Consider the following 23,978-nt stretch of genomic DNA (forward strand, 5'->3'; position numbering starts at 1 on the left):
AGTAGTTATTGTGAGATTGTAAGTGAGGTCCAATCGTTACGATAACAGGACTATGAACAACTATTTTAGAATCTATAGTTTTGTGATAAAAATCAGCGTTAAATATGTAGTTTTGTTAAATTATTGCTTACATATGTATTTTTGCGATAATTATATTAAAATATATGTAGTTTTACGATAAAATTAGCAATGAATCTATAATTTTGTGAAACTATTACTTAAATATGTAATTTTATGATAATTTTGTGAAAGTATTTGTAATTTTACAAAAAAATTAAAAAACCTCAGCCTAAACAAACCCAACCTAAATCATTTCACTGCAATGGAAAACAAGAGACCATCCGCGCGAAAAAAACAGCTAAATTGAACCAGCGGATGTATCATCCTCAAGAATCAGACAACTAATTTATGTTTGCAATTGGCTCCGGGTGGTACACACGGGGAATTATTCATGGAACAAAAAGGGTACACATTTTAGATCCAGAACAAAAAGGGTACACATTTTAGATCCAGAGTTCAAGGTGATCTCGACTGCTGAACAAACGGCACATGGAACCTGGGGGAGACGTCAAAATATCCGAAGAACACGTCGTTAGCGTGCCAAATGAATGTTCCAAGACCTAACTCATCGCTCCTGCTCGCGTTATTTCTTTTTCTTGCTTGTTTCTCGCACCACAGGGCATGATCGAGCGGCAATACATAACACAGGGAAGAAGAAAGGGGAAGACCCAAAGAGAGAGAGGTTGGAGTCTCAGAGTATCTCCAACTGAGTTCTCTTTTCACTTCCTATTCTATAGTTGAAAGAAAAACGATAAAAATCAGTCTTTAATCGGCTTCCTATCCGGTCCCTTTTCTTTAAGAAGCTCTCAAATCTTTTACCTCACCTCTATATCTAGGGACTCATCATCCGGCCCCTCACCCGTGTCGCCGCGCCCCTGGACGGCCCCTCCCGCGTCGCCGCACTGCCTCGCACCTGCCCGACCGCGCTTCCCCGCATCCTCTCGCCCGCTCACGCTGCGCCATCGTCCCCTCACCCGCCCGCCCGTGCCGTGGAGGTATGGAGAGAGGGAGCTCGAGGAGAGGGAGGTCGGGGAGAGAGAAGGAGCGGGGAGAGAGATGGAGCTCTGGTTGGTGTCAGGAAAGAGGCTCTGGAGAGAAATGAGATAGAGTTACCAGATATTAATAAAACAGAGGTGATTCGAATATAGGGTCAAATATGAGGGGTCGGTTGGAACGCGCTGAGAAGTAGAGAATGAAATCTGAATGAGAAACCTCTAAATAAGAGAAATAAGTAGTCAAATATGAGTAGTCGGTTGGAGATACTCTTAGAGATGAGAGAGATCAGAGGTTGGAGACAGAGAGATGGATGTGTTTCGAAAATAATCATAGGGTATATGATTTATTATAAAAATAAATTGTTGTATATCACGCTATGAATTTAGTTAGTCGTAAAATGAGATCGAATCTATCTGATTTTATGTATTTGTGATCTACACTTAATCCATAACATGACATATTATAATAATAAATTGTTATATATCAGGCTACGAATTCGGTTAGTCGTAAATAGACGAGATCGGATCTTAGATTGTTTTCGGGAAGTGTGGTCACCGTCTCTCCATCTCTAGACATTAATGGGCGTAGCGCAGGCATTTATAGCCTCATCAGACGGAGGCCAGGGGGAGAGAAGGGGGAGATGACAGGCATGCTTTAATGGCGGCCAGTGGCCATTTACTGGACACTGTCTTCCGCCCATCAATGCTCCCATCGGCATGCTCCTACTATAACAGAATACGAGAGCCCTCCCCTCGATTTTACTTTTTAAAAAAAAAATAGAGATCTATAAAATTTTCGTATTATTAACGTGAAGTGAAATGTACTTCTATATTTTTAATTATTTGTAGATTTTTCATTAAAAGATGAAAAACAAAATTGATACAGTAAAAAAGTTAGTGATAAATAAAAAAAGTAATAATTTGAAAGAATTGTCCATCAAAAATTATAAGTATTTTAGTGTTCCCGTCACGACAAACAATTGACGGGTTCACATGAACTAGCACCACTATTTTCATACAGCCAATATACTAAGGTATTGTTTATTTTGGATCGTAAAAATTAGATTATGATTAAAATCTAAAAGATAAAATAAACAATTGTATTATAAAAATTAGATTATGATCATAATTCAAATACTAAAATAAACAACTGATGGTAAAAACTGTATTGTTACAATCTAACATCCAGATTGTAACAAACCAACAATCCGTCTCCTACCAAATTATAATAATACATAATTCAACTTTTACAATTTAGATTTTACAATACAACTTTTTATAATCTACAATCTACAAACTACTTTTTACAATCTATAACTAAAACAAACACGCTCTAAACGGAAGGCTGGCCAGGGGCGCCGCTGTTTCCAGTGTCACTGTTGATCGGGAGGTGAGAGCATGGTGGCAGCCGGCCGAGGAGGACGAGAAGGCGGCTGCGGTCGTTGGCCGGTAAAAGTCCAGCAAAGGATAAGGCTCGCCGAATGGCCAGCAGGACTGCAGGAGGCTGCACGGCAGCAGCGGTCGGTGGTGGGGATGGCACGGAGGAGCAGGAAGGGCCGGAGGACTTTTCAGCTTTGCTCATTTTCAGTCGCCTAAAAAAAATTCGATCTTTGAATCACCTAAAATTTTGCTCACTTCTCGATCAGCTCGTGCCATCGCGTCGGAGACGCCACGCATCAAGCAGCCACTCCGGGATCGGAGATGGATCTCGGCACGCGCGCGTGGCGTGGCACGAGAGGGGATGAGCATCCCGACGGTGAGCAGCGAGCGGGTAGCAGAAGGATAGTACGCGCGACACAGGACAGGACGCGACACATGCGCGCTACGGGTCCGCGCGCCGCGCAAGCTTTCTTTACGCTTGCGCCGGCGGCCGGGCCGCCGGGGCCGTGCTTAGTCCGACGCGCCAGCCGGCTATTGACTGCTCGTTATCGATCGCCTCCTTGCTTTCAGTTTCTGGCGTGGCGATCCGCGCCGTATTCTAAGGCGCGTTTTGACCTGCCTGTGCCTGCGCGCGCGGGTGGATCGGTCGATCGGGCTGCCCCGCGACGGCGACGACGTACGGGCGACGAGGTTGGTGGCCGACAGGCCCGCCCGGGCAGATCGCGGCCCGTGCGATCGAGGGTGAAGAACGTCGAGTTCTTGCTCGAGGTTTCGCGGCACGGCGGTAGGGGTGGTGATCCGTGCAGTGGGGGTAGGATTTGGTTCACCCGAACAAAACTTGCTCCGTAGGACGCGCGGCTGAACCGCTCAACTTATTAGGCGGGAAACCGGTGTCACGATGACACAAAGTACCCGACACGATTGGTGACGAGGAGACGTGGTGTTGGGTACTGTATCGGCGCGCTCAAACCGGGCAGGGCGCGCAGCTAAACCGCTCAACTTATTTGCTAACTTGTACCGACGGCAAGTTTACGAAGAAACAACCGTTTGCAGAAGCACAAACAAATATACTTGTGAATCGAGAAAATCTTACTTAGATACGTAAGGATCCTACAATCTTTTAACGGACGGTGATTACCTTTCTACTTTCTCTAGCCGCTCACCTCGCTCTTCTCCTCCCTATGCACCGCAACCTTACCTTGCTCCCACCAACCTGTTCCCCTTCCTTGTCTTCAGCGACTCTAACGGTTACCGCCACACTTATGTGGTTGATCCACCACCGTAGCTGACGGCATCCCGTTGCCTCACTCAAGAGCGAATCCACTTATGTCTACAGGATGTACGAGACACTAGTTAAATTTTCGTTTTTCAATAATACATCATATATAATAGCTCATATGACATCTCTATCCCAACATGCGAGACAATCGAACTCCTAATAGACTAATATAAGACATATAATTATTTTTATTCTAAATCCAACACAAACCTCAACCACCCACCTCCGGTGCCGGTCTGACCAGCTGTCCTAGGCTTATCTCACCCAACCCCAAAACCTAACCGTCGATCTCTAACCCCGAGCCCTAATCCCCCGACCATACATACATGCTCCGACCATGTCTCTCGGTCTGTGCCCAACAACTTCTCGGCGTCGAAGGGGACGGCACGGAAGTGCAACGTACGTACATGCCGCAGGGGCGCCCAGCACCAACGGAAACGATGTCAGTCTCCCTGTCCTCCTCCGTGGACGCACGTTTTTACACACGACCGCGGCTGGCCATTCTCGCCACTGTGCGTGCGCAACTGCGGCGTTCGCGCACGGTGAAGAACGTGTTTCCGATCAGCAGTCACCGTGTGTACTCCACGGAATGGAACCGGACGTGTACTCTGCCTTACTTACGGCAGCCACGGCACTCTGGGCGTCTCCTTGCCCCACCGGCCACCGGCAGCATACCAACACGGGTTCCTTCCGTGGACTGGGATCCCGGCAGGCGCTCCTCCAATGTCCGCGGCTTCCGTCAGCGGCAAAGCCAAGCTCTGCAAACAGAAACATCTGCCATGGAAGAACAGAACAGAACAGAACAGAATAGTAGACTCTTTATCTTTTCCCCTCAGGCTCTTCTTCTTCCTCTTGTTCGTGAGGCGACGACTTTGCGCCGTCCATTTCTCTGTACAGATAACGTGATCTCCTTCGTAACTAGAAAGACAGTATAGTCTGTGTGCCCCTGAATGTTATCATCTCCGGTATGATGGCAATGCTACTTAGAGATGAAAAAAACCATTGGCTACATAAAACAGACTATGATTTTTCCAGTAACAAATCGAGATTTTCGTTAAGTGGCTGGATTTTTTAGTTCCTTTGACCCGGGAGGTGCAGCAGCGGATGACCGCACGGATTGTCCCCCCTAGACAAAGCTCGAAGTTTCAGGCCGTGAAAGAGCTAGCATTGCCTTAATGGGCATTACCTTCGCTACCTCTCCTTTTCAGTGTACAAACTTGCAACCAAAGCAATTTAATTCCGCTTCTGCATCGTCACTTCAACTGGTGTGATGGCCTGCCCCCATCCCAGTTTGAAAAAAAGATTACGAAAAACAGGCAAAGTTTAATGGACACCTGCACCGTGGCACACCCTCTCTGAACTTTGAATCCTTCTCTCCTCCTCCTGCTGCTGTACTGGCTTCGACGTTTAAAGATACACCTTGACTGCTAAACGGAGAACAACTGAAGGTCAGGAGAATCGTTCGAGGTTCTACGCCATTTTGCCCCCCACCTTCTCCAGCCCGACCTGGCGCAGGTGATCCACGAATTGATGATGCCTCACGGTGCAGTCAGTAGTATACGGCCATGGCAGCACTAATTCTGTATGCAGAAGCATTTACCTGCCAGAAAAGTGTGTATTTTTAAAGCTACGTGACAGAAAATAGCTGTAGAAATCTCCGAGTCTACCTGAAGCAGGGAGGTTTCTACATCATGAATGTCAGGTGTAAGGCCAGGCCAGCCACAACCGTCCATGCGTGCAGCGGAGTAGCCGACCATGCACACCTGACACTGCAAGCAATTGCTGTGCCAAGTGACAGCGAGGGGCTGATTGCATCAGTAGCATATATGTGTCAATGCAACCAACTTGAGATACTTTGTAATGTGACTTACTCCTAAACCTGACCCACATAAATTTTATTGTACAGTGGAGGGTTCCATTTCAGGTTGGGCACGAAGCCGCTCTCAGTCCTTCCTGCCTGCATCCTCGTGTTCCCCTGACCACATGGACGTGGAGATATCTATGGCGATGCAGACGGCCCAGCTGCCTGAAAACGGACTGAGGTTCCTTCCAAGAAGACGGTGTTCAGAGCCTTCAGAAGCTTAAGAGCCTTCAGAACCTTTTGCACTGTTTCTTTTTTCTTTGTTGATCGGCCTTTTGCAATGTTTCTTCATGCTGCGGTAGGCAAGCACAACGTCAGTACCTTGTTCACAATCCCTCTCAATCTGCCGACTGGCCAGCAAATGAAATGAAACCCAACGTCTGATCCGCAGGATGTCGATGCTAGTGTTGAGTAGGCGTTCGCGTGCGTCGGGATCCGGGACGGCGAGACGAGCACGGTGGAAGGAGAAGAGTGGGCGATGAGACAGGAATGCTTGGCACAGGGGTGAATTGATTGGGACGGAGCCGGGACCAAGCTGCGTGCTCTTCTATGTGAAGAGGCATTGACGGTACAGTGACTGCAGACAGCAATGTTAATTTGTTTCAGCGTTGGCGCAATAGGGAAGAGAGAATCTTAAATTCAGATTGGTTTTGCTGATCGACGGCAAAGCCTTGCTCAGGGATGAGAAACAGATCTTCTGAAACTTCTTTGCAAATCACAGACCACAGGATAACATCTCAAGGTGTTGTTTTCATTTGGACGATGTGATTGCGCCACCGAGTACACCGGTACCATGTAAGCTGCAAATAATGTTCAGGTGGCAAACGTGTGCTGTAAATTTGTATACAGGTGCAGCCTGCAGACTATACACCGAACGTAATATGAACTATGAATTGCGAGTTACCAACTACGAAACCTGAAGGTTATCTCGCAAGACTTGCTTAGAAATAGGCTTGAGCACCTTGGGCTAGACTACTCCAACCCTCCATACAAAAAACTTGCAGGCACATAACGCTTCAAAGAAGCCAGGATGACGGCACAGGTTGTTGAACCATAACCAAGCAACAGAAAAAAATAGGCATAATAGAAAAAATAAGCTATGATAACATACGAATGAATAGTAGCACAGTAACCAATGTACTTATTTCGACAAAAGGCCCTTCTTACCCAAACAGGCAGCGGTAGAAGTGGAACCATTAATGTGAACTATCACCAGTTTCAGACACATCGACATACTAGTTCGACACATTTGAAACCGACTTGTCGAGGCATAGCTTAAGTATATATGCATAGAGTCCATGAAAACATAATGAAGCAACTGGGGCGAGCCCATACTAGCTTCTACAGACCGTCTCTTCTAGAAGTGTTCTACTACTGGTAATTCCTCCCTGGTCCGTCCCTCCCTTCATAGGTTGGTGCACCTGCGTTGTAGTTACCGCCACCTTGTTGGTAGCTTGGGTTGCCAGCTTGGCCTTGGTAGCCTGGTGCGCCATCGCCATAGCTAGGGCTGCCACCTTGGTAAGAAGGATTGCCACCTGGAAAAGGGGGTTGGCCACCACCTGGAAAAGGTGGTTGGCCGCCACCTGGAAAAGGAGGCGGCCTGCCACCCTGGTAACCTGGCCCTCCACCTTGATATCCAGGGTTGTTGCTCTGATAAGCAGGGCCGGGGCCACTGTGCATGTTGCCACCAGGGTTACCTTGGTAGCCTTGGTTGCCAGCTTGATTGCCAGGAGGGCCACCTTGGTAGCCAGGGTTGCAAGGAAAACCTTGCTGATAGTTTTGTCCACCTCCTGGTGCATACCCAGCTTGTGTGTTTGGTGCATGGGGCTGGTAGGTTGGTGGAGTGCCAGCATTTGGCGGTGGAGGTGGCGGCATGCTGCCCTGAGCATGGTGCATTGGAGGAGCTTCGCGGGGTGGCATCGGGTTCTGCCCTGGTGGGGGAGTGTTAAATCCCTGCCCAGGGGATGCATCTCTGTTCTGGAAGTTCTGCATGTTCTCTCGTCTCCTCTCAAAGTTCCTTGACCTATCAAAGTTACGAGGCCTATCATTGCGCCGGGATCTTTCATTGGCACGTGCATTGTTTCTCACCCACTCCTCATGATACTTAGGGTCATAAGGAACAGCTTCACCATTTATAAAAGGTTCTCCTACAACATAAGACAAAGGGTATCAGGCACATATATATGATTGAATCTTCATAGATCAGAGATCTCAAGTCTCCACTTCTATCACATATATAAAGATAACCCTGAACAGAAGAAAAATATGTATGTATAAACTCAGCCCATCAGCATATTCTAACGCATACTCACATAGTGTTATCATCCCTGAATACAGACATAAACAAGCTAAAAGACGGCATCCATGGTTGAGTCATAGGAAGACCACTATATAAAAATGTTAAAACTGCTATCTCAAGAGCTCAGAAGCCCAGGGCAGAAAGGATATCAACGCACTGGCTAAAAGCATAGAAAAATCATCTTGCCCAGAAACTGATGGGATACGGAATCACATAGTTTTGCGATTGTCTTAGATTATGCTCCATGCTTGACAAATAAAAAGAGTACTCACAACTAGAGCAAACATAAAAAAAACCACTAGAAACTGTTAAAGACAAATGTATTTCAAGCAACACATGACTGCCACACAGTTCTCAACTATACACGCAATTTGCGACACTCAAATTTTATCACAAAACATAAGTTGCAAATACTAAAATACCAAAGTTACGGCAGAATATAAGACCCAAATTAGCATGTAACAACTAATCAAGTTGACAGCATCCCAGTTTACTTGAATAGGTTATCTGACTTATCAGTCATGCTCTTCAATGTGTTCTCTTTTGAGTTAAGTGACATCGTACATTTAGATATCCTTGAGAAGTTGAGGCTATAAAATTTTACAGGATATCAATAATGAGATACTCATTTCTAAAGGATATCAATAATGAGATATTCATTTCTAAACAGTTTGGTACCAATAAAGTACAAAAGGGCAACCTAATTGCCTAATCGGCAGAAGCAATTTCATTAAATCGATAATTAAGAAGTAAAAGGTAAGAGCTAGAGGAAATTAGAAGCACACATTCCTAGAAATTATATGAGTGCATCAGAGTTCCACAATATGGATAGTCCAATATGATGGTCATAACTCATAACAACATAGGCAGTAAGCACCTTGAGGAAAGATAAATATATAACCAGGAATCAACGACTATTTGAAAATAGTGGAAGGCATAGTCAGATAGAAAGCATATAATTGTTACCTCCATAGTCCTTGTTTTTCACATCCAAGTATGAATCAGGAAGAACCCAGAGGACCTTGGGCAATTCTACAAATAATTTTTTGCACAAGGTTACATCATGATCATTTAGAGTCAACTTCATAAAAAATTGTATCCAAAGAATATCATTTAACAATACCTTTTAGTTTGTAGGAAAGTTCCTCAGAGACGAGGGCTCCAAAAGCAAAGTAATGCCGAGTTGACACTGAATAGATCTTGTGCCTTGCTTCTTCCTCGCTGGAACACAGGGTTGATAAAAATACTTCAGAATAATGCATAAAGTGACTAATACCATGTACTAGCCAAGACAGCCAAAATATTAAGCATATAGCTGCATGTCGCTGTCCTCAAACACAAGCCCTGCTTATGGTTGTAAGAGATAAACTAAAGATATTAACATGAGCTAATATTGCAGATAGATGGCTGAGCAAGTCTGATTGTCATCGGGGTTATCATTAAAACTAACATCAGGATTATCATTAAAACTAACCACCGTCATCCAGTAAGAATCAATTGCTGACACAAATGACAAATACAATGCTACAAAACAACTTGCACAGGAGTCATCTTACAAATGAAATAACTTGATACAGGGGGCTAGATCAATGGTATGGTTGTGGGGAGGCCATTTTAACCTCACCATACACCTGAGATGAAGTCCTATGACCGACTCAGGTGCCCAAATCTCGTGGCCAATTTTCCCTAGCAAAATTGATACAAAACAGGATAACATCACAGAGTTCCCAGGCTTCTCCAATTTCAAATATCACCCACCGAAGTGAGAAGAGATAGAAAGAGAGTAACCCAACTGGCCAATTCCATTTACACATCACCTCCTTGCCTCACTCACTAATTTCCAAAAACTGTGAATCAGAATGAGATCTCACCAACATAGACAACCTAAATGATTCAGTCATCACTCCTGATCTGCGGCACAAGGAGACTCCAATGGTCTATGGCATACACAACAAATAGAAAAACCGACAAATACAAGCAGAATCCCTAATAAAACCCCGTGTAAAAATAGTTAAATGTCACAATAGACCTAAACTGGTGACTACAGCACCGAATAATCATCTCTAATCAATGGATAAGATTCCCATAACTGCGCACGTGTATGAGAGGGAGAGATGGTATAAGGTTGTACCTTCCGACGACCTGGGCGAGGGTTTTGATGTAGCTCTCGATGATCTCGTCGCGGGTGACTTCGGGGTTCCCCGGATCGCCCGGGGGCGGCTCCATGACGACGAGCCAGTGCTCGAAGTCGCATCCGTCAAGGAGGATCGTCTCCTTGGGCGGCCGGTTGGTCCAGTTTGGCGACGAGTCCCGCAGCGAGGACGTGGCGGGATGCGTCGCGAAGAACCTGGCGGGCTCGGAGGAGGGACGCAGCGCCGCTGGGAGGAGGCTCCCTGACGCGCCGGCGAGCGGGCGGAGGGGGCGGGAGGCGGCGGCGCCGCGGAGGGGCGAGGAGAGCCTGGCGAGGCGGAGCGCGCGCGAAGTCGACGCCATCGCCATCGGTGAAAACCCTAGAGGAGGGGACGGGGGGAAATGGGAAAGACGGCGAGGGTTTAAGACCAGTAGAGTGTGGGGAAATATCTCTCTGGTTTCTCTTTCTCTAGAAACTTCGGGAATTTTTTAAATAAAAAATTGCAATACTAGACCTGTTTAAAAAAATTGCAAAAGTATGCCATTATCATTTGTTGGAAGGTCATCCATGTACTTTCAACCGACGATAGGTTTAAAAATATAAATCTACCACTTTTTTAACATATTAAAAATATCATTTCAATACTCTTAAAATTCAAAACACTATAGAAGTTATTATAATTTTTTTAAGTATGTTGTAGATTATGTTATAATCTAGATTTTAAAAACTTTCAACTTAAACAATTATTTTTATAATGAGAAAAAAGATAAATTTCATTGTACATGATCTATTTTGTTTCTTATTGTACATATTATATCTAAAAAAATTTGTCAGCTATTTTTTAGATTTTTTCATGACTAGTTTGATATTTTTTGAATTTTAAGAGTAATAAAAGTAGTATATGTTCCTCTTCTAATAGACGATAGTAACATATTTTATAATTTTTTAAAATAAACATTTATTTTTGTATTTTTTTATTTTTGAAATATAAAAAATAAAAAAAGCTCGTCGGCTAGCGCTTGAGAGGAGGCCGAGAATGAGGCTACGTCACCCGTGCGGCAGCCAACTTTGGTGGCACGCCACGCCGGGCGGCGCGCTGTAGAACGTGCTGGCCAACGAGGTCGCCCTGCAGCTCGGCGTCCGCGACGACCTTGCCTTCGTCAAGGAGCGACCTCGCCTAAAGTGTCGAGGAGTTCTTCCACCGCCGGAGGGTGGAGGCTACTCTCATCCTGCTGGTCCTGCCCTCACGCGCCTACGTGCGCGCCGCGAGCTCGATGGCCGCGCGGAGATGAAGCTGTGCTCAAGGCCAGGGTCGTGGTGGTCTGGGACAAAGATGTGCGGCCAGACACACTCAACTGGACAAACATTGAACAGAGCAATCGGTCTTCCGGGGAATGTAACTCCGCATCTATTTGTACATGCACAGTCTATCTTATCATACATCTTTAGATTTCTCGCATCTCACACTTATATATCCGTTGATTATCTCATATACTTTATATTTTTTACCTATTTTTTAAATATAAATTTTAACATAAATGAACGGTGCGTCCGTAAAATCTAATAGAATTTTCGTGCTCACCACTTAATACTGTGGTTCCAGACTTCTGGTCTTCAGTGTTGAATGGACTATACAGGCGTGCACTGTTACCTTGTGCTCCAGGCTCTGCCGCGATGCTTGAGCAGCTCCCGTTTGAAGATTTCTTTTGAACCATGCCCGTTTGAAGATTTGCAATTCCACTTCCCATAGCATCGGTTGCAGCATTCATCGCAAACACTACACTCTTGTCAATTTTTATATCTTCTTATTAAAAAAATCTATCTTCTTAATCTCATCCACCTGAAATGAAAAATGCTGATAAACATTGATGCTTTGAGCACTGGATGAGTGCAAACTTTGAATATTTCTTGCGAATAAGAAGATTTCCAGAAGGGCGTTGGAGGAGGTGGAAGCAAATGTAAGACAGCGAAAAATATTATTCTCAGGTGGCAGTACAAATGATGCAAAGATTTATGTACATGCCATTGTTGCTAAAACCAAACAAACTCTCAACAGTTCACGTGGCATCGTGTCTACAAACAAAAGGGAGGAACAACAGATGAACGTCTTCCCCTCAAAAAAGAAAAAAAAGAAAAAGATGAACGGAAGGGGATACATGCATGGACATCCAAGTATATGCGGATTTGTATTTCCGTTCAAATTAAGTTGACACTTGCAAGCACTTATAGCCTACAGAGTCTTCCACCACAAAACTACAAAGCGCTGGAGTTACTACCAGAAACAATCCACTGATGTCAAAAGATACATAATCCAAAAGCAGCTGACTGCAAAACTTCAAACGTCTTAAAAAGTAACATGGAGTGGACTGAAATGGTTTTACTGCATCTGAAATCGCTTGGCGAGTATCATGCTCATGTCAAGAAACCTCAGCGCGCAGTTGCTCAGGCAAGTGGTTTCTCCAGGGCTGAACTTGCTTCCGGGTGTACTGGTTATGCATTTGTCCCAGCACACACTAGTTAGCTTGCTGACCATCTCCTTAACCATCAGCTGCTCCTTCTCTTGCTATACATTGATCAGGATAAAACTTCAGATTGTCTGACAACAAATAACGGTGAGCATGTATGCATTGAAAAAATGAGAAAAAGAACACCAATGCACCTCACCCCGGACAACCCATTCGAAATGAATATGCGTTTTCGGTTCAAGTCAACACATGGATTGAGATCGTAGGGTCCCAACCATTTTTCCACACTAACAAGAGAATCCCTGGTGCACAGAGTAATTTCTCTTATCCACTGCACCATGATGAGATGCACAACATATTTGTGACAGATGATGCACTTTTTCATGTTTACAAATAACTAGATTGCGAATGACACATCATATAGCTTCTAGAATATATCATCGGTGCCAATTCAATACTTAAAACAAGCCCCAGCCAAATATGAAAAGGAGTATGCCAACATATATTGGATTCCTTGCCTAGCCCTTTACAACTCAGCATTTATGCTTATGATCTGAGACTCATGTTTTCTATATGACTAAGCTATGTATGCACACCAGAGCAGCACTGCAACCGAACTTCACTAGTGAAAGGAGCTATGCGTCACAAGTGATTCACAAATTCCTAGAATGTTACCATATGCAAAACAGAATCCTGGCATACTGAAGATTTGGGTAGTACTAAGACATGTACAATTTCATTCCTGTACGCAGCAACACTGCAACAGAAATGATATTGAAGTGTATTGTTTTTCATGTTTTGTTCTCATAGTTGTATTGTGTTGTGCAAGGTCCCCAATATGCATGCAGCTTGGTATTGAATACGCCCATGATTCAAGATAGAAATGGTGAAACTGTTTCATATTGCTTTAATGACAATAAAACTAGACCCCTACCGAAAGAGCAAAGTTAACTGAGTTAATTGTAAAGCATAAACACCAGGATGTCTTATTCATTATAAGGCTACACTGATACGCGCGCGCACACACATTGGCGGACCAACTTGATCACCGATGCTCAAGGTCAGAAAGTCAGCACTACCACAAAATCTGCACAAACAGTGGACCGTTCAGTTTAGTCTAATGTTTCCTGTATATGTCGTCATTGAACACTAGGCGTCCCTTAACCGAATAATTACCAAAACATATCAAGCGGATCAATCCGGCATTTGTTCAGCCATCAAACCTTTAAAAAAATCAGCGTCTCTTGTAATAGGTCGATAAAGGATCCTATAAATCACACTTGTCATGGGCCAACAGAATCCTGAATATAAAGAAGATAACAAGGTTCAAGTTTAGTAGAACAACTGCTGCTGTCCAAACCAGCACCATATGGATTGGTACCAGCCGGCAGCCTGTGCCAGTTTCCAGGAACCGCTGTAGCACAACTGATGACAGTTTTGAAACCTAGAATTAAAAATTACGGAGTACTACTAGTTGAATCACAATTGCTGTTCAATTGGAAAACACACCATAAACAGCAACAAACATAAATAAACAAAAAAATTAGCATCAACCACTGCACTTAGTTCATGCAACCAGCAGTAACCTTACCACAAGCATGCCCAGATGCGCCACGAATAATTAGACCACACAGGAACCAAAAGAGATCAGCGACAACGCGTGCCCCCAATAAAAACCACAAGGATTAGGGGATCTGGTGTGAAGCGGATCTCACCTCCATCAATCGCATCAGCTCGGCCTGCTCGGGTGAGTTATCCATGTCCCTCACCATCGTGCAAGACTCCCAAAACCCTAGCTTTCTTTCGGCAGTTTGGCTGGATTGGAGCCGAAGAATATTGGGGAGGGAGAAGAAGAGAGGCAGGGCAGGGATCACGATTCACCGCCAAGAATTGGGCTTTGTGTTCGAAATCGGGCCTTGATGGGCTGAATTTTTCTTCCTTTCTCTTCCTTTTCTTCAGAGAAGCAGAGCTCTCAAACCTCTGGAGGAAAAAAAGAGCTCTCAAAACTCAAAACGTTTGTGACCTTGCGAGCGATTTTTCTTCACCGAACGCAAGATGAAATGTAGTCATGGATCATCGTTCATCACTTGTTAGTTTCAGCCTCAAGCATGCAACTCTCTCTCTCTCTCTGCCTCCCTTGTACGTAGACAGAACCAGTTCGTTAGCCATTGCCCATGGGTGAAAAAAAAAAAAGATCGAAAACCATCAGAAAAGGTCTAAACCACATTTGTTTTACATTTTTTCTCAAAAGCGGAGTAAAAAAACGATAATACCGAAAATGAATACAGCATTGGTATTACAGGAATATCGAAAACAATATTATCAGAATGAAAATATACCAGTATCAATCGAAAATCGGTAATTCAAAGCGAAAAGCATCGAACTGTAGCGCTAGGTGGTCACCATACATAGCAATATATGATGGACATCTTACTAGTACAATTTAAGTGTCTAACACGAAAGATTAAGTCCTCCATGCATGATGGATATGATTGACTCTTACACAATACGAGTATATGAGAATAAATTCAAATGTCAAACTTAAACAATAAAACGGACAAACCATACCTAGATTTGATATTGGGCATTAGGCACTCAGAACATTAGTACTAGTACTAGTGCATGTTTGATACCGGGCAATATTAAAACAGCACGCCTATACGAATCATCAAACAACATGCTCATGCCATTGTGCCTTGGGCCTTGGGCTCACAAAGACTGGTCTAAAAACGGGAATTACCGGCGATATTTCCCATCCAAGATGAAAAAACTCGAAAATGATCAGAAGCGTCTAAAATCGTATTCTATATCGTTTCAGTAAACTTTTCCTGTTGTCATCATCATTTTCTCGATATATCGTTTCCGGCTGCTACAGTTAGAAAAAATTCAAAAACTATATCTGTCATACCGAGAATTATAGTTTTTGTTTTCATCCCTACGCATGCTCAGGTAAATATGCAACCGAAGAACACGTGCTCTAGTACCAATATACAACGGATGTCATTAGCGTACGTAACCATTCTCCATTATCACCACCATCACCACCTGGAATCATGGCTTACTCTCTTCAGATCCAAGCAATTACTGTTCTGCAACTCTGACTACTGCACACGCTGCGATCTAGCTGCGACTTTCAGAGCATGCACATGGAGGCAAGTATGCGCTGTTCATGGCCCCTCCTGCCAAACAAGCAATCGATCGGCTTAAACGAAAAGCCAGTCCTGATGCATCATCGAAGTCTGCATGCATGCCTCGTGCATTTGTGGCCTGACCTACCAATCCATCGGAAGCAAGCCGTTCCTCCGAAAGCGAGACACTTCACATCATCACATGCGTGCCTGATTGCTCGGTCACAAGCATTATAGCAATGCTGTGTTTCGGCAGGGATTAAAATTTCGGAATTTTATTTGACTAACATGTGGGACGCATGTAGTAGAATAGGACGAAAATGACCGAAATTTTAACTAATTTTGCGAATTTCGGTATCTGATTTCAGGGCAGGACCTTGCAATATTCATCTCTTCACCTTTTCGGGGCCGGTTTGGAACGTAGAATTTTTCAAAGAATTTCGTAGGAAGCAGCAGTTCATTCCCGCAGGTTTGGGAGACAGTTTCCACGGTCCTAATAGGGCCTTGAGCTTCGGTTAGATTTAATAGAGCATGTCCAGGCTTTTGACAAAAGCTAGGAGCAAAGAGAAGTCCCAGCTGTATCAACCCGGCAAAACCTTCCTAAGCTAGGTTCAGAACTTCGCCACAGTCAAAATTTTGGGTTTAGTTTAGAAAATTTCATATATTTTTAACATACTAACACGTCCTACTCAACTAAGTCCGGCTAAAATATGTTCAGAAGTTATGCTAGTAAAAGGTGAAATCATTGGTCAGGGATTAAAAATTTATCGAAAATTCGATGAAATTTACGAATTTTAGAGGGAAACGGAATATCTAATTCTAGAATTTTCTTTCACTAACATTTGAGACGTACAAAGCAAAGGAAAAAAATGATCAAAATTTTGACAAAATTTCACGAATTTTATCTTTTCACCGGTGAGTGAAAAAAATTATAAAACAAAATTAAAATCCTGGGTCAGTTCCCTGGTCCACCAGGTATCCGGGACAGAAGGCATCAACCTAACCTTCCCTTTTCTATTGCTTTGATCAGGGGCTTAGTCTGCCGTCCTTTCTCCCTCACAATAATTTGCTGACGATTATCAATGCGGCCGGAGTTGCTTCATCCCATGGGCAAGGTCTCACCACGCGCGCGCAAGTCACCCGCACTCCAAAGGCATTGACGATGCGCGCTACACCTGGGGGCCCCCGGCCCCGCCGGCCTGAGAAAGCAACCCAGCCGGCCGGCCAAGAGCTTCCAGCGATGTGCTGCAATGGCGATCAGCAATTATTCAGTGACATAGTCTGAAAAGACAAGCGTGTCAACCACCTTAACCTTTCGGTAATGGTGTGATTACTCCACTGTTCACAACTGCACGTGATCGATGGATGGATCCGTGGGTTTCTGAGTTCCTACGTTAGTATTGGCTAGCTTGTGTTTGAGGAAATGTAGGACGTCCTAGCTAAGAACCTCTCTCTCTCTCTCTCTCTCTCTCTCTCTCTCTCTCTCTCTCTCTCTCTCTCTCTCTCTCTCTCTCTCTCTCTCTCTCTCTCTCTCTCTTCCTATGATTGATGTTTACCTACTGCTGATAGCTTTCTTGCTTGCTTGTTCTCTACAGCCGTCTCTGAACTCTTGCTGTTTGTTTAAGGAATAGACATGGCATCAGGATCAGGTGAGCGGACAGTCCTCTTGGATTGGACTTTGTGAGGCAGATGCTCTCCTAATCCATTTGCTCCAACTAGCTAGCCTGAAAGGCGCCCTCAGACATGCTCAGTGTTTCGTGGAATTCGATCGAGTTGATGTCGACAAGCGACAGCAAATCGACGGAAAAAATCACTGGCTGGAAACGGGTTGCTAATTCTGTTCCGGCATTGTCTGTCTCCTGATGCGAACCATGTGTTTGTGTGGGGCGGTCCTGTCAACATTTGCATGATTGCATATTGTGCTGCTGCTTTGCTTGGAGAGTTGAAGGGGACCTGTTGCTTGGGTTGGCCAACTTTGTCCTAACCCTGTCCCCATTACTAAGTGTAAACCTGAAAACATGCATAATAATAGTTTCGATCTGTTCCTCATCAAGATTCTCCACAAGTGAAAAGTGTACAAGTGAAGATGTGAACTTGAATAGATTCTGTATAGACTACACTCTTGCATGAAGAAGTACAAGTTCCGAAGTTACAGCAGACAGTAACACTGAACAAGTTACCCTGGCCTTGCAAGGCAAAATGGTCCTTGTGTTCACCAAAAGGTCACTCAATTTGATTGGGGCAAGACAAGCAAGTCCACAAGTATCTTGTTGGACTTATTCCGATCCAAACAAGTATTTGTCATGCTAACGGCGGCAGGCCGACCAAACTTACCTTCTTGCTCGGCTTGCTTGCTGGATGATCCATGCTTTGACGTCATCTTCTTCGGAGAAGAAATATGCTTTGACGTCATTACTTCGCAGGCTAATACTGTTCTTACATTTGGCTTCCAGCTCTTTGCCTCAAGAACTGTTCCGTTATTCCGTGTAGCTTTTGTTTTGGTGATGCCGGTGATTTGAGAGCGAAAAGAAGTAGTTTAGTACTCTAAAGTCTGAACAAAAAGGTCAATTGATCAGATTGGTATGTATAAGTACACAAGGAATGTTTCATTTCTTCAGAACAGACGCAAAGAGAGTTGAAAATATTGGAGTATGGCGAGTGAAAAATCAGAGGCTGGTAGCTCCATTTCAGTTTTTTTTTTGTCAGTGGCCTTGAAATATCTGAGACCATTGGTTTGAACCAAGAAATATCTGACACCATGCGTGGACACCAGAGCCCCTAAGATTCAGTGACTGGTCCTTGGAAGGAGGAGGCAGGAAGCAATGGCTTTAAGCAAGGCTGAAGAGAGTTGCAAGAAAAGGCCATGGGGTTGCATGATTTATTATATTCGGACGCAAGAAGAAATGCGCTAATCATTACTTCTAATCAAAATTAAGGAGTATATAAAGCTGACACATCGTCATCTAGCACGTACATCACATGGCATAATCAAGTGAGCTCTCAACTATGTTAATTGACATGGAAGATATCCATCGATCGAATAGAATTTTCAGAATGAGAAGACATCTGATTCAGTTCTTCAGTTTTAGTAATCATATTTTGCCTGCTCTGCTGCTTAACTCTACACCAAACACTCCCTCTGTTCTATTTTTACCCAGCTTTATAGTGCAATTCGGTTACTTTTCACGAATCTATATTACCAGTCAGGCAAAAAAAAAGAATGATCTCAGTCCATTTGATTTGAACTAACAACTCATGCACAATTCTGCTGAGCATCTGAAGAAGAACAAGAAATGGGCTTCAGTTGCAGCTAAGGGTGCTTGAATTAAATCCTTTTAAGTTACTACTTTATAGTTTGTCTCTCCGTTTGTTTCCGTTCTCCAGATTGCAAATACCCCATCTTGAAATTGACAAAAATGAAAATGAAAATCAATGAATGAGAAAGGATCTTGTCAAATCGAAGAAGGAATCATACTATTTAAGCAAGGCAGGATGGAGTCCGCTCCACGCCACAGGGACTCCTATAAATCCCCCGCCTTTTCTTCCCCACTCCACTCATCAAGCCTCTCCTCTCTCTCTCTCTCTCTCTCTCTCTCTCTCTCTCTCTCTCTCTCTCTCTCTCTCTCTCTCTCTCTCTCTCCTATCTCTCTCTCCAGCTAGACTTGCTACTGTGCACTGTGCAACCAACTGCAGCAGAGTCCACCTGTGAGCACTGAGCGGCGGCTGCAATGGAGAGGCTTGCCCAGGCACCCAGGAAGCTGCCGCCGGGGTTTCGGTTCCACCCTACCGATGAGGAGTTGGTGGTGCAGTACCTCGGCCGGAAGGCCCTTTCCCGCCCGCTGCCGGCCGCCGTCATCCCCGTCGTCCACGACGTCGCCAGGCTCGACCCTTGGGACCTCCCTGGTGCGTGCGGACGCTTTCCTGATTCGAGCTGCCATGCCCGTGCGTGCAGCTGCAGCACCGCACGCGTGTCAAAATCAATGGAAATGGAAGCTTCTGAGAGTCTGACAGAGTTTTGTTGCGTTTGTTCCATTGGTATTGGTATGTACAGGGGCAAGCGAAGGGGAAGGGTACTTCTTTAGCCTGCGGCGAGGGCCGGCGACCGGCCGTAGCGGCTGCAGGAGGAGAGCCGGCAGCGGGTACTGGAAGGCCACGGGGAAGGCTAAGCCGGTCCTGCATAGCTCCGGTTGCGGCGGCAAGCAGCACCTCGTGGGCGTCAAGACGGCGCTCACGTTCCACCGCGGGGAGCCGTCGTCTTCGCGGACCCGCTGGGTCATGCACGAGTACCGCCTCGCCGTGCCCGTGCCCGGCGGCGTGGCGGAGCAGAGGAAGAATGCAAGCCATGTGAGAATTCCTATCCACAGTTTCAGTCTTACGCGTAATTCTTGCAGACTAGCAGTGATCGCTGTGAAACTACTATTAAGTGGTTCAGTTCATGGCACTGTTAATTTACTGGTCACTTATAATTGTGTAAGTGATCAGCAGATAGGTTGCATTAAACTCAGCCTCAAATCAATTGTTCTGGGAAATTCTTCGATATGTGCTATCACAGCAAAAAAGTATACTAACAGATGTGTTTTAAAGCAGTCAGTAGAATGGTTGATTTCATTTGGTATCCTGTTTTAGGATCTTCGCCGCCTTCTTGAAATTCTAGGATTCATGCTCTGTAACATTTGCTCACTAGGTTTATATCCATACTCCACTTTGCAGTTCATGTTAAATCAACCTAATATAACATATACAACTAGCACAGTACAAGATGTGATAAGATCATCTTATCCATCAAGCTAAGGAATCGGCATTCGGCAGGAGAAAGTTCCCCTTCCATGAGCATCCTGAGACTTTGACAGCTTAACAGCGAGTACAGACTACAGAGTGCAGACTAGTGTTTCGAATTGCTCTGTGCATGCCTGTCAGTTTCAAGCTGCACAGCAGAAGTCAGCTAATCATGCTAATCTTTGCCTCTCGCGACAGTTCGCTGTAACAGTACTACAGTTATACTCATTCCGAATTGAGCGATGCCATTTGTTGTAGTGATGATGTGCCAATGACTCCGCAGGGTTGCGTTGTTCAGCCAGGAGAGTGGGTCGTGTGCCGGATCTTTCTGAAGAACAGACCAAGAAGGCCGAACCGGGTGACCGTAGGCAACCAAACGCCGGGCAACCGCCCCTCCGTTGCACACCGCACCGCGCCACAGCTGCAGCACCAGCAGGATGCCGGTCAGCTGCGGCCTTGGCTGTTGACTCCGCCATCGTCGTCGTCGTCCTCAAGTTGTGTTACGGGTGTCACGGACATTTCGGACCAAGAAGAAGTTAGCAGCAGCAGCAGCAGCAGCAGCAGGGATGCTCCAGCTGCCTCTCAAAGAGTCAGGTAATCAGGTTTAAGGAAAGTCCAGCTCAAGAATGATCCTAAGATTACCTACCATACAGCTGCGCCATCTGTATCAGTTGTAACTTGTAAGATTCCCTGAAAAACTTTTTAGGAAAGGGAACCTGAATTAATCAGGAGCAGCAGTTGCTACTGTCCAGCTGCAGTTTTCAGGTTTATACAGCAGTTAGATTTGATCTTGTGTTTTGCATATTTCAGACATAAAGAACCAGTGTTAGATATAAGGAAAAATTGATGATTTGCAAACAAAAACTTAAGCCACTTTGATTACAATGCCATCAGAGCCAATAATAAATGGGTCACCTAAGTCTATAACCATAAAGTCAGATGACAAATAAGCGCAAAACTCATTTTAACGGTGATAAATCGTCGATTAGCCCTAGATATAATGGCGTAGAAGCGAAATGCTCAGTGTTTTCAAGGTAAGTACAAGAGAGGCTGGTGGCCTGAGCAGGAGACTCCACTCTCCTCCCTGCAGCTTTCAAGATGCAGAATGGGATAATTGTGCACTCGATTAGCATACAGTAGTGGAAAAGGTCCCAATGACAAATGTCGGACCCCCTCCTTTGTGGTCTCCTCGTATAGCTCATATCAGTCCCTGAATCAGTAGCTAGTACGCACGAACTCCAACCGAAGATCATCTTCACGCTCCCAGGTAGCTTCAGCCTCAGTGTAGTTGCTCCACTGCACTTGACAGAATCTGACCACAGATCTTCTGGTTTGTCGCTCTGTTGTATCTAATATTTTTATTGGTCACTCTTGGTACCGTAGGTCCGGTTGAAGGTCCATCACTTCTAACGGTACTTGCTTTTCAGGAATCCTTAAGCACTTCTTCAACTGTGATACATGGAAGACATTGTGAATGTCCGCCATTTCCTCTGGAAGTGCGAGACGGTATGCCACAGCACCTATCCTGTTTAGTATCTTGTATGGTCCAATGTATCGGGATGCTAATTTTCCTCGAATCCGAAATCTTCGTGTGCCTCTTATCGGCGATACCTTCAGATACACATGATCTCCTACTTCGAACTCAAGATTTCTCCTCCTAGTGTCGGCATAACTCTTTTGTCTGCTTTGAGCTGTTTTCAAATTCTCTCTTACTTTGGCTACATGCTCTTCAGCCTCCTTTATCAAGGCTGGCCCGTAGAGACAGCGTTCTCCGACCTCAGATCACATAAGAGGGGTTCTGCACTTTCTCCCATATAATGCCTCAAAATGTGACATCTTCAGACTTGTCTGATAGCTGTTGTTATAAGAGAACTCTGCATAAGATAAACTTTTCTCTCAATCTTTTCCATACGTGAGCACACAAGCTCTTAGCATATCTTCTAGGATTTGGTTCACTCTTTCTGTCTGCCCAGCGGTCTGTGGGTGATAGGTCGAGCTGTAGTCCAGCTTGGTTCCTAAGATGGCATGTAGGCTTTTCCAGAATCTTGCGGTGAATTGAGAACCGCGATCTGATACAATTCTACTCGAGACTCCATGAAGCTTGAGGATATTATTCACATACAACTGTGCTAGCTTATCTTCTCCATAAGTTACTTTTACTGGTATAAAATGAGCTAGCTTGGTCAGACGGTCTACTATGACCCATATAGAATCATGTCCTTTCTGGGTACAGGGTAATCCCACAACAAAGTCCATCCCGATTTCATCCCACTTCCAAACTGGGATAGGAAGTGGTTGCAATAATCCTACTGGTTTCTGATGTTCTGTCTTAACTCTTTGGCATATATCACAACATGCAACAAATTTAGCTATGTCCTTCTTCATTCCTGACCACCAGTATTTCTCCTTTAAGTCCAGGAACATCTTTGTCGACCTGGGGTGGATCGAATAGGCAGAGTTATGGGCTTCGTCTATAATGAGTTTCCTAAACTCTTCTTTATTAGGAACACAGATCCTATCTTTGTACCATAAAGTTCCTTGGTCATCTAATTAGAATCCAGGTGCCTTGCCTTCTCCGGTTTGGACCTTAATTTTCTGTAGCTCTTCATCTTCTTCTTGAGCTTTTCGGAGTTGGCCTTCTAAGGTAGGTTGGATTATCAAGGCATTGACACAACCTTCATTGACTATTTGGAGGTTTAGTCGTTGAATTTCCTTAAGTATCTCTGGCTTCCGTTTCTGAACTTTCAGGTTGTAGTAATGAGCCTTCCTGCTAAGGGCATCTGCTACGACATTGGCCTTGCCTGGATGATACTGGATATCCAGATTATAGTCCTTAATCAATTCCAACCATCTTCTTTGTCTTAGGTTTAAGTCTAGCTGGGTAAAGATATACTTCAAACTCTTGTGATCCGTGAATATCTCACACTTATTTCCAATTAAGTAGTGTCTCCAGAGCTTAAGGGCATGCACTACGGCTGCTAGTTCCAAATCATGGGTCGGGTAATTCTTCTCATGCTCTTTTAACTGTCTAGATGCGTATGACACATCCTAATCCTTGCCTAGAGGCATCACAGAATACCGTGAAATCCTTGTGAATATCTGGCAAGGTTAGCACTGGGGCTGTGATTAATCTATCTTTTAGCTCTTGAAAGCTCTTCTCACAAGCCTTGGTCCACTGAAAGGGTTTTTCCTTTTAGGTCAGTTCAGTCATAGGTTTTGCTATTTTCGAGAAACCTTCTACGAACCTCCGATAGTATCCTGCCAATCCAAGGAAACTTCTGATTTGTGTTACGTTAGTAGGCGGTTTCCAATCCGCGACTGCTTTAACCTTAGCAAGATCCACTGCTACTCCTTCTTCCGTTATGACGTGTCCAAGAAAAGTAACTTTCTTTAGCCAAAATTCACACTCGTTAAATTTAGCATAAAGCTCATGGGCTCTTAATCTTTCCAAGACTATCCTTAGGTGTTGTTCGTGCTCTTCGGCACTCTGAGAGTAGATGAGTATGTCATCAATGAAGACTACGACAAACTTATCTAACTCTTCCATAAATACCTTGTTCATTAAGCTCATAAAGTAAGCAGGAGCATTGGTTAATCCAAAGGA

General features: G+C 44.5%; 3 protein-coding genes across 3 annotated transcripts; 1 reads left to right on the forward strand and 2 right to left on the reverse strand.

The window, feature by feature from the left end:
• Nucleotides 1-6,696: 6,696 nt before the first annotated feature.
• On the reverse strand, nt 6,697-10,430 carry LOC133897358 (multiple organellar RNA editing factor 8, chloroplastic/mitochondrial-like). Its single transcript, XM_062338071.1, has 4 exons — nt 10,006-10,430; nt 8,998-9,095; nt 8,841-8,906; nt 6,697-7,722 (listed from the first exon to the last, which is right to left on the reverse strand). The coding sequence occupies exons 1-4, from the start codon at nt 10,371-10,373 to the stop codon at nt 6,947-6,949; spliced, it is 1,308 nt and encodes a 435-aa protein (XP_062194055.1). The 5' UTR covers nt 10,374-10,430; the 3' UTR covers nt 6,697-6,946.
• Nucleotides 10,431-11,957: 1,527 nt separating this feature from the next.
• On the reverse strand, nt 11,958-14,534 carry LOC133896680 (mitochondrial import inner membrane translocase subunit TIM8-like). Its single transcript, XM_062337274.1, has 2 exons — nt 14,186-14,534; nt 11,958-12,568 (listed from the first exon to the last, which is right to left on the reverse strand). Exons 1-2 carry the CDS (start codon nt 14,240-14,242, stop codon nt 12,383-12,385), a joined length of 243 nt encoding a protein of 80 aa, XP_062193258.1. The 5' UTR covers nt 14,243-14,534; the 3' UTR covers nt 11,958-12,382.
• A 4,710-nt stretch (nt 14,535-19,244) lies between these two features.
• LOC133896647 (NAC domain-containing protein 83-like) lies at nt 19,245-21,162 on the forward strand. The gene is made up of 3 exons (XM_062337249.1): nt 19,245-19,501; nt 19,650-19,942; nt 20,658-21,162. Exons 1-3 carry the CDS (start codon nt 19,327-19,329, stop codon nt 20,970-20,972), a joined length of 783 nt encoding a protein of 260 aa, XP_062193233.1. The 5' UTR covers nt 19,245-19,326; the 3' UTR covers nt 20,973-21,162.
• The last annotated feature ends 2,816 nt before the right edge of the window (nt 21,163-23,978 follow it).

The sequence above is a fragment of the Phragmites australis genome, chromosome 17 (genome assembly GCF_958298935.1).
Source record: "Phragmites australis chromosome 17, lpPhrAust1.1, whole genome shotgun sequence".
NCBI lineage: Eukaryota > Viridiplantae > Streptophyta > Magnoliopsida > Poales > Poaceae > Phragmites > Phragmites australis.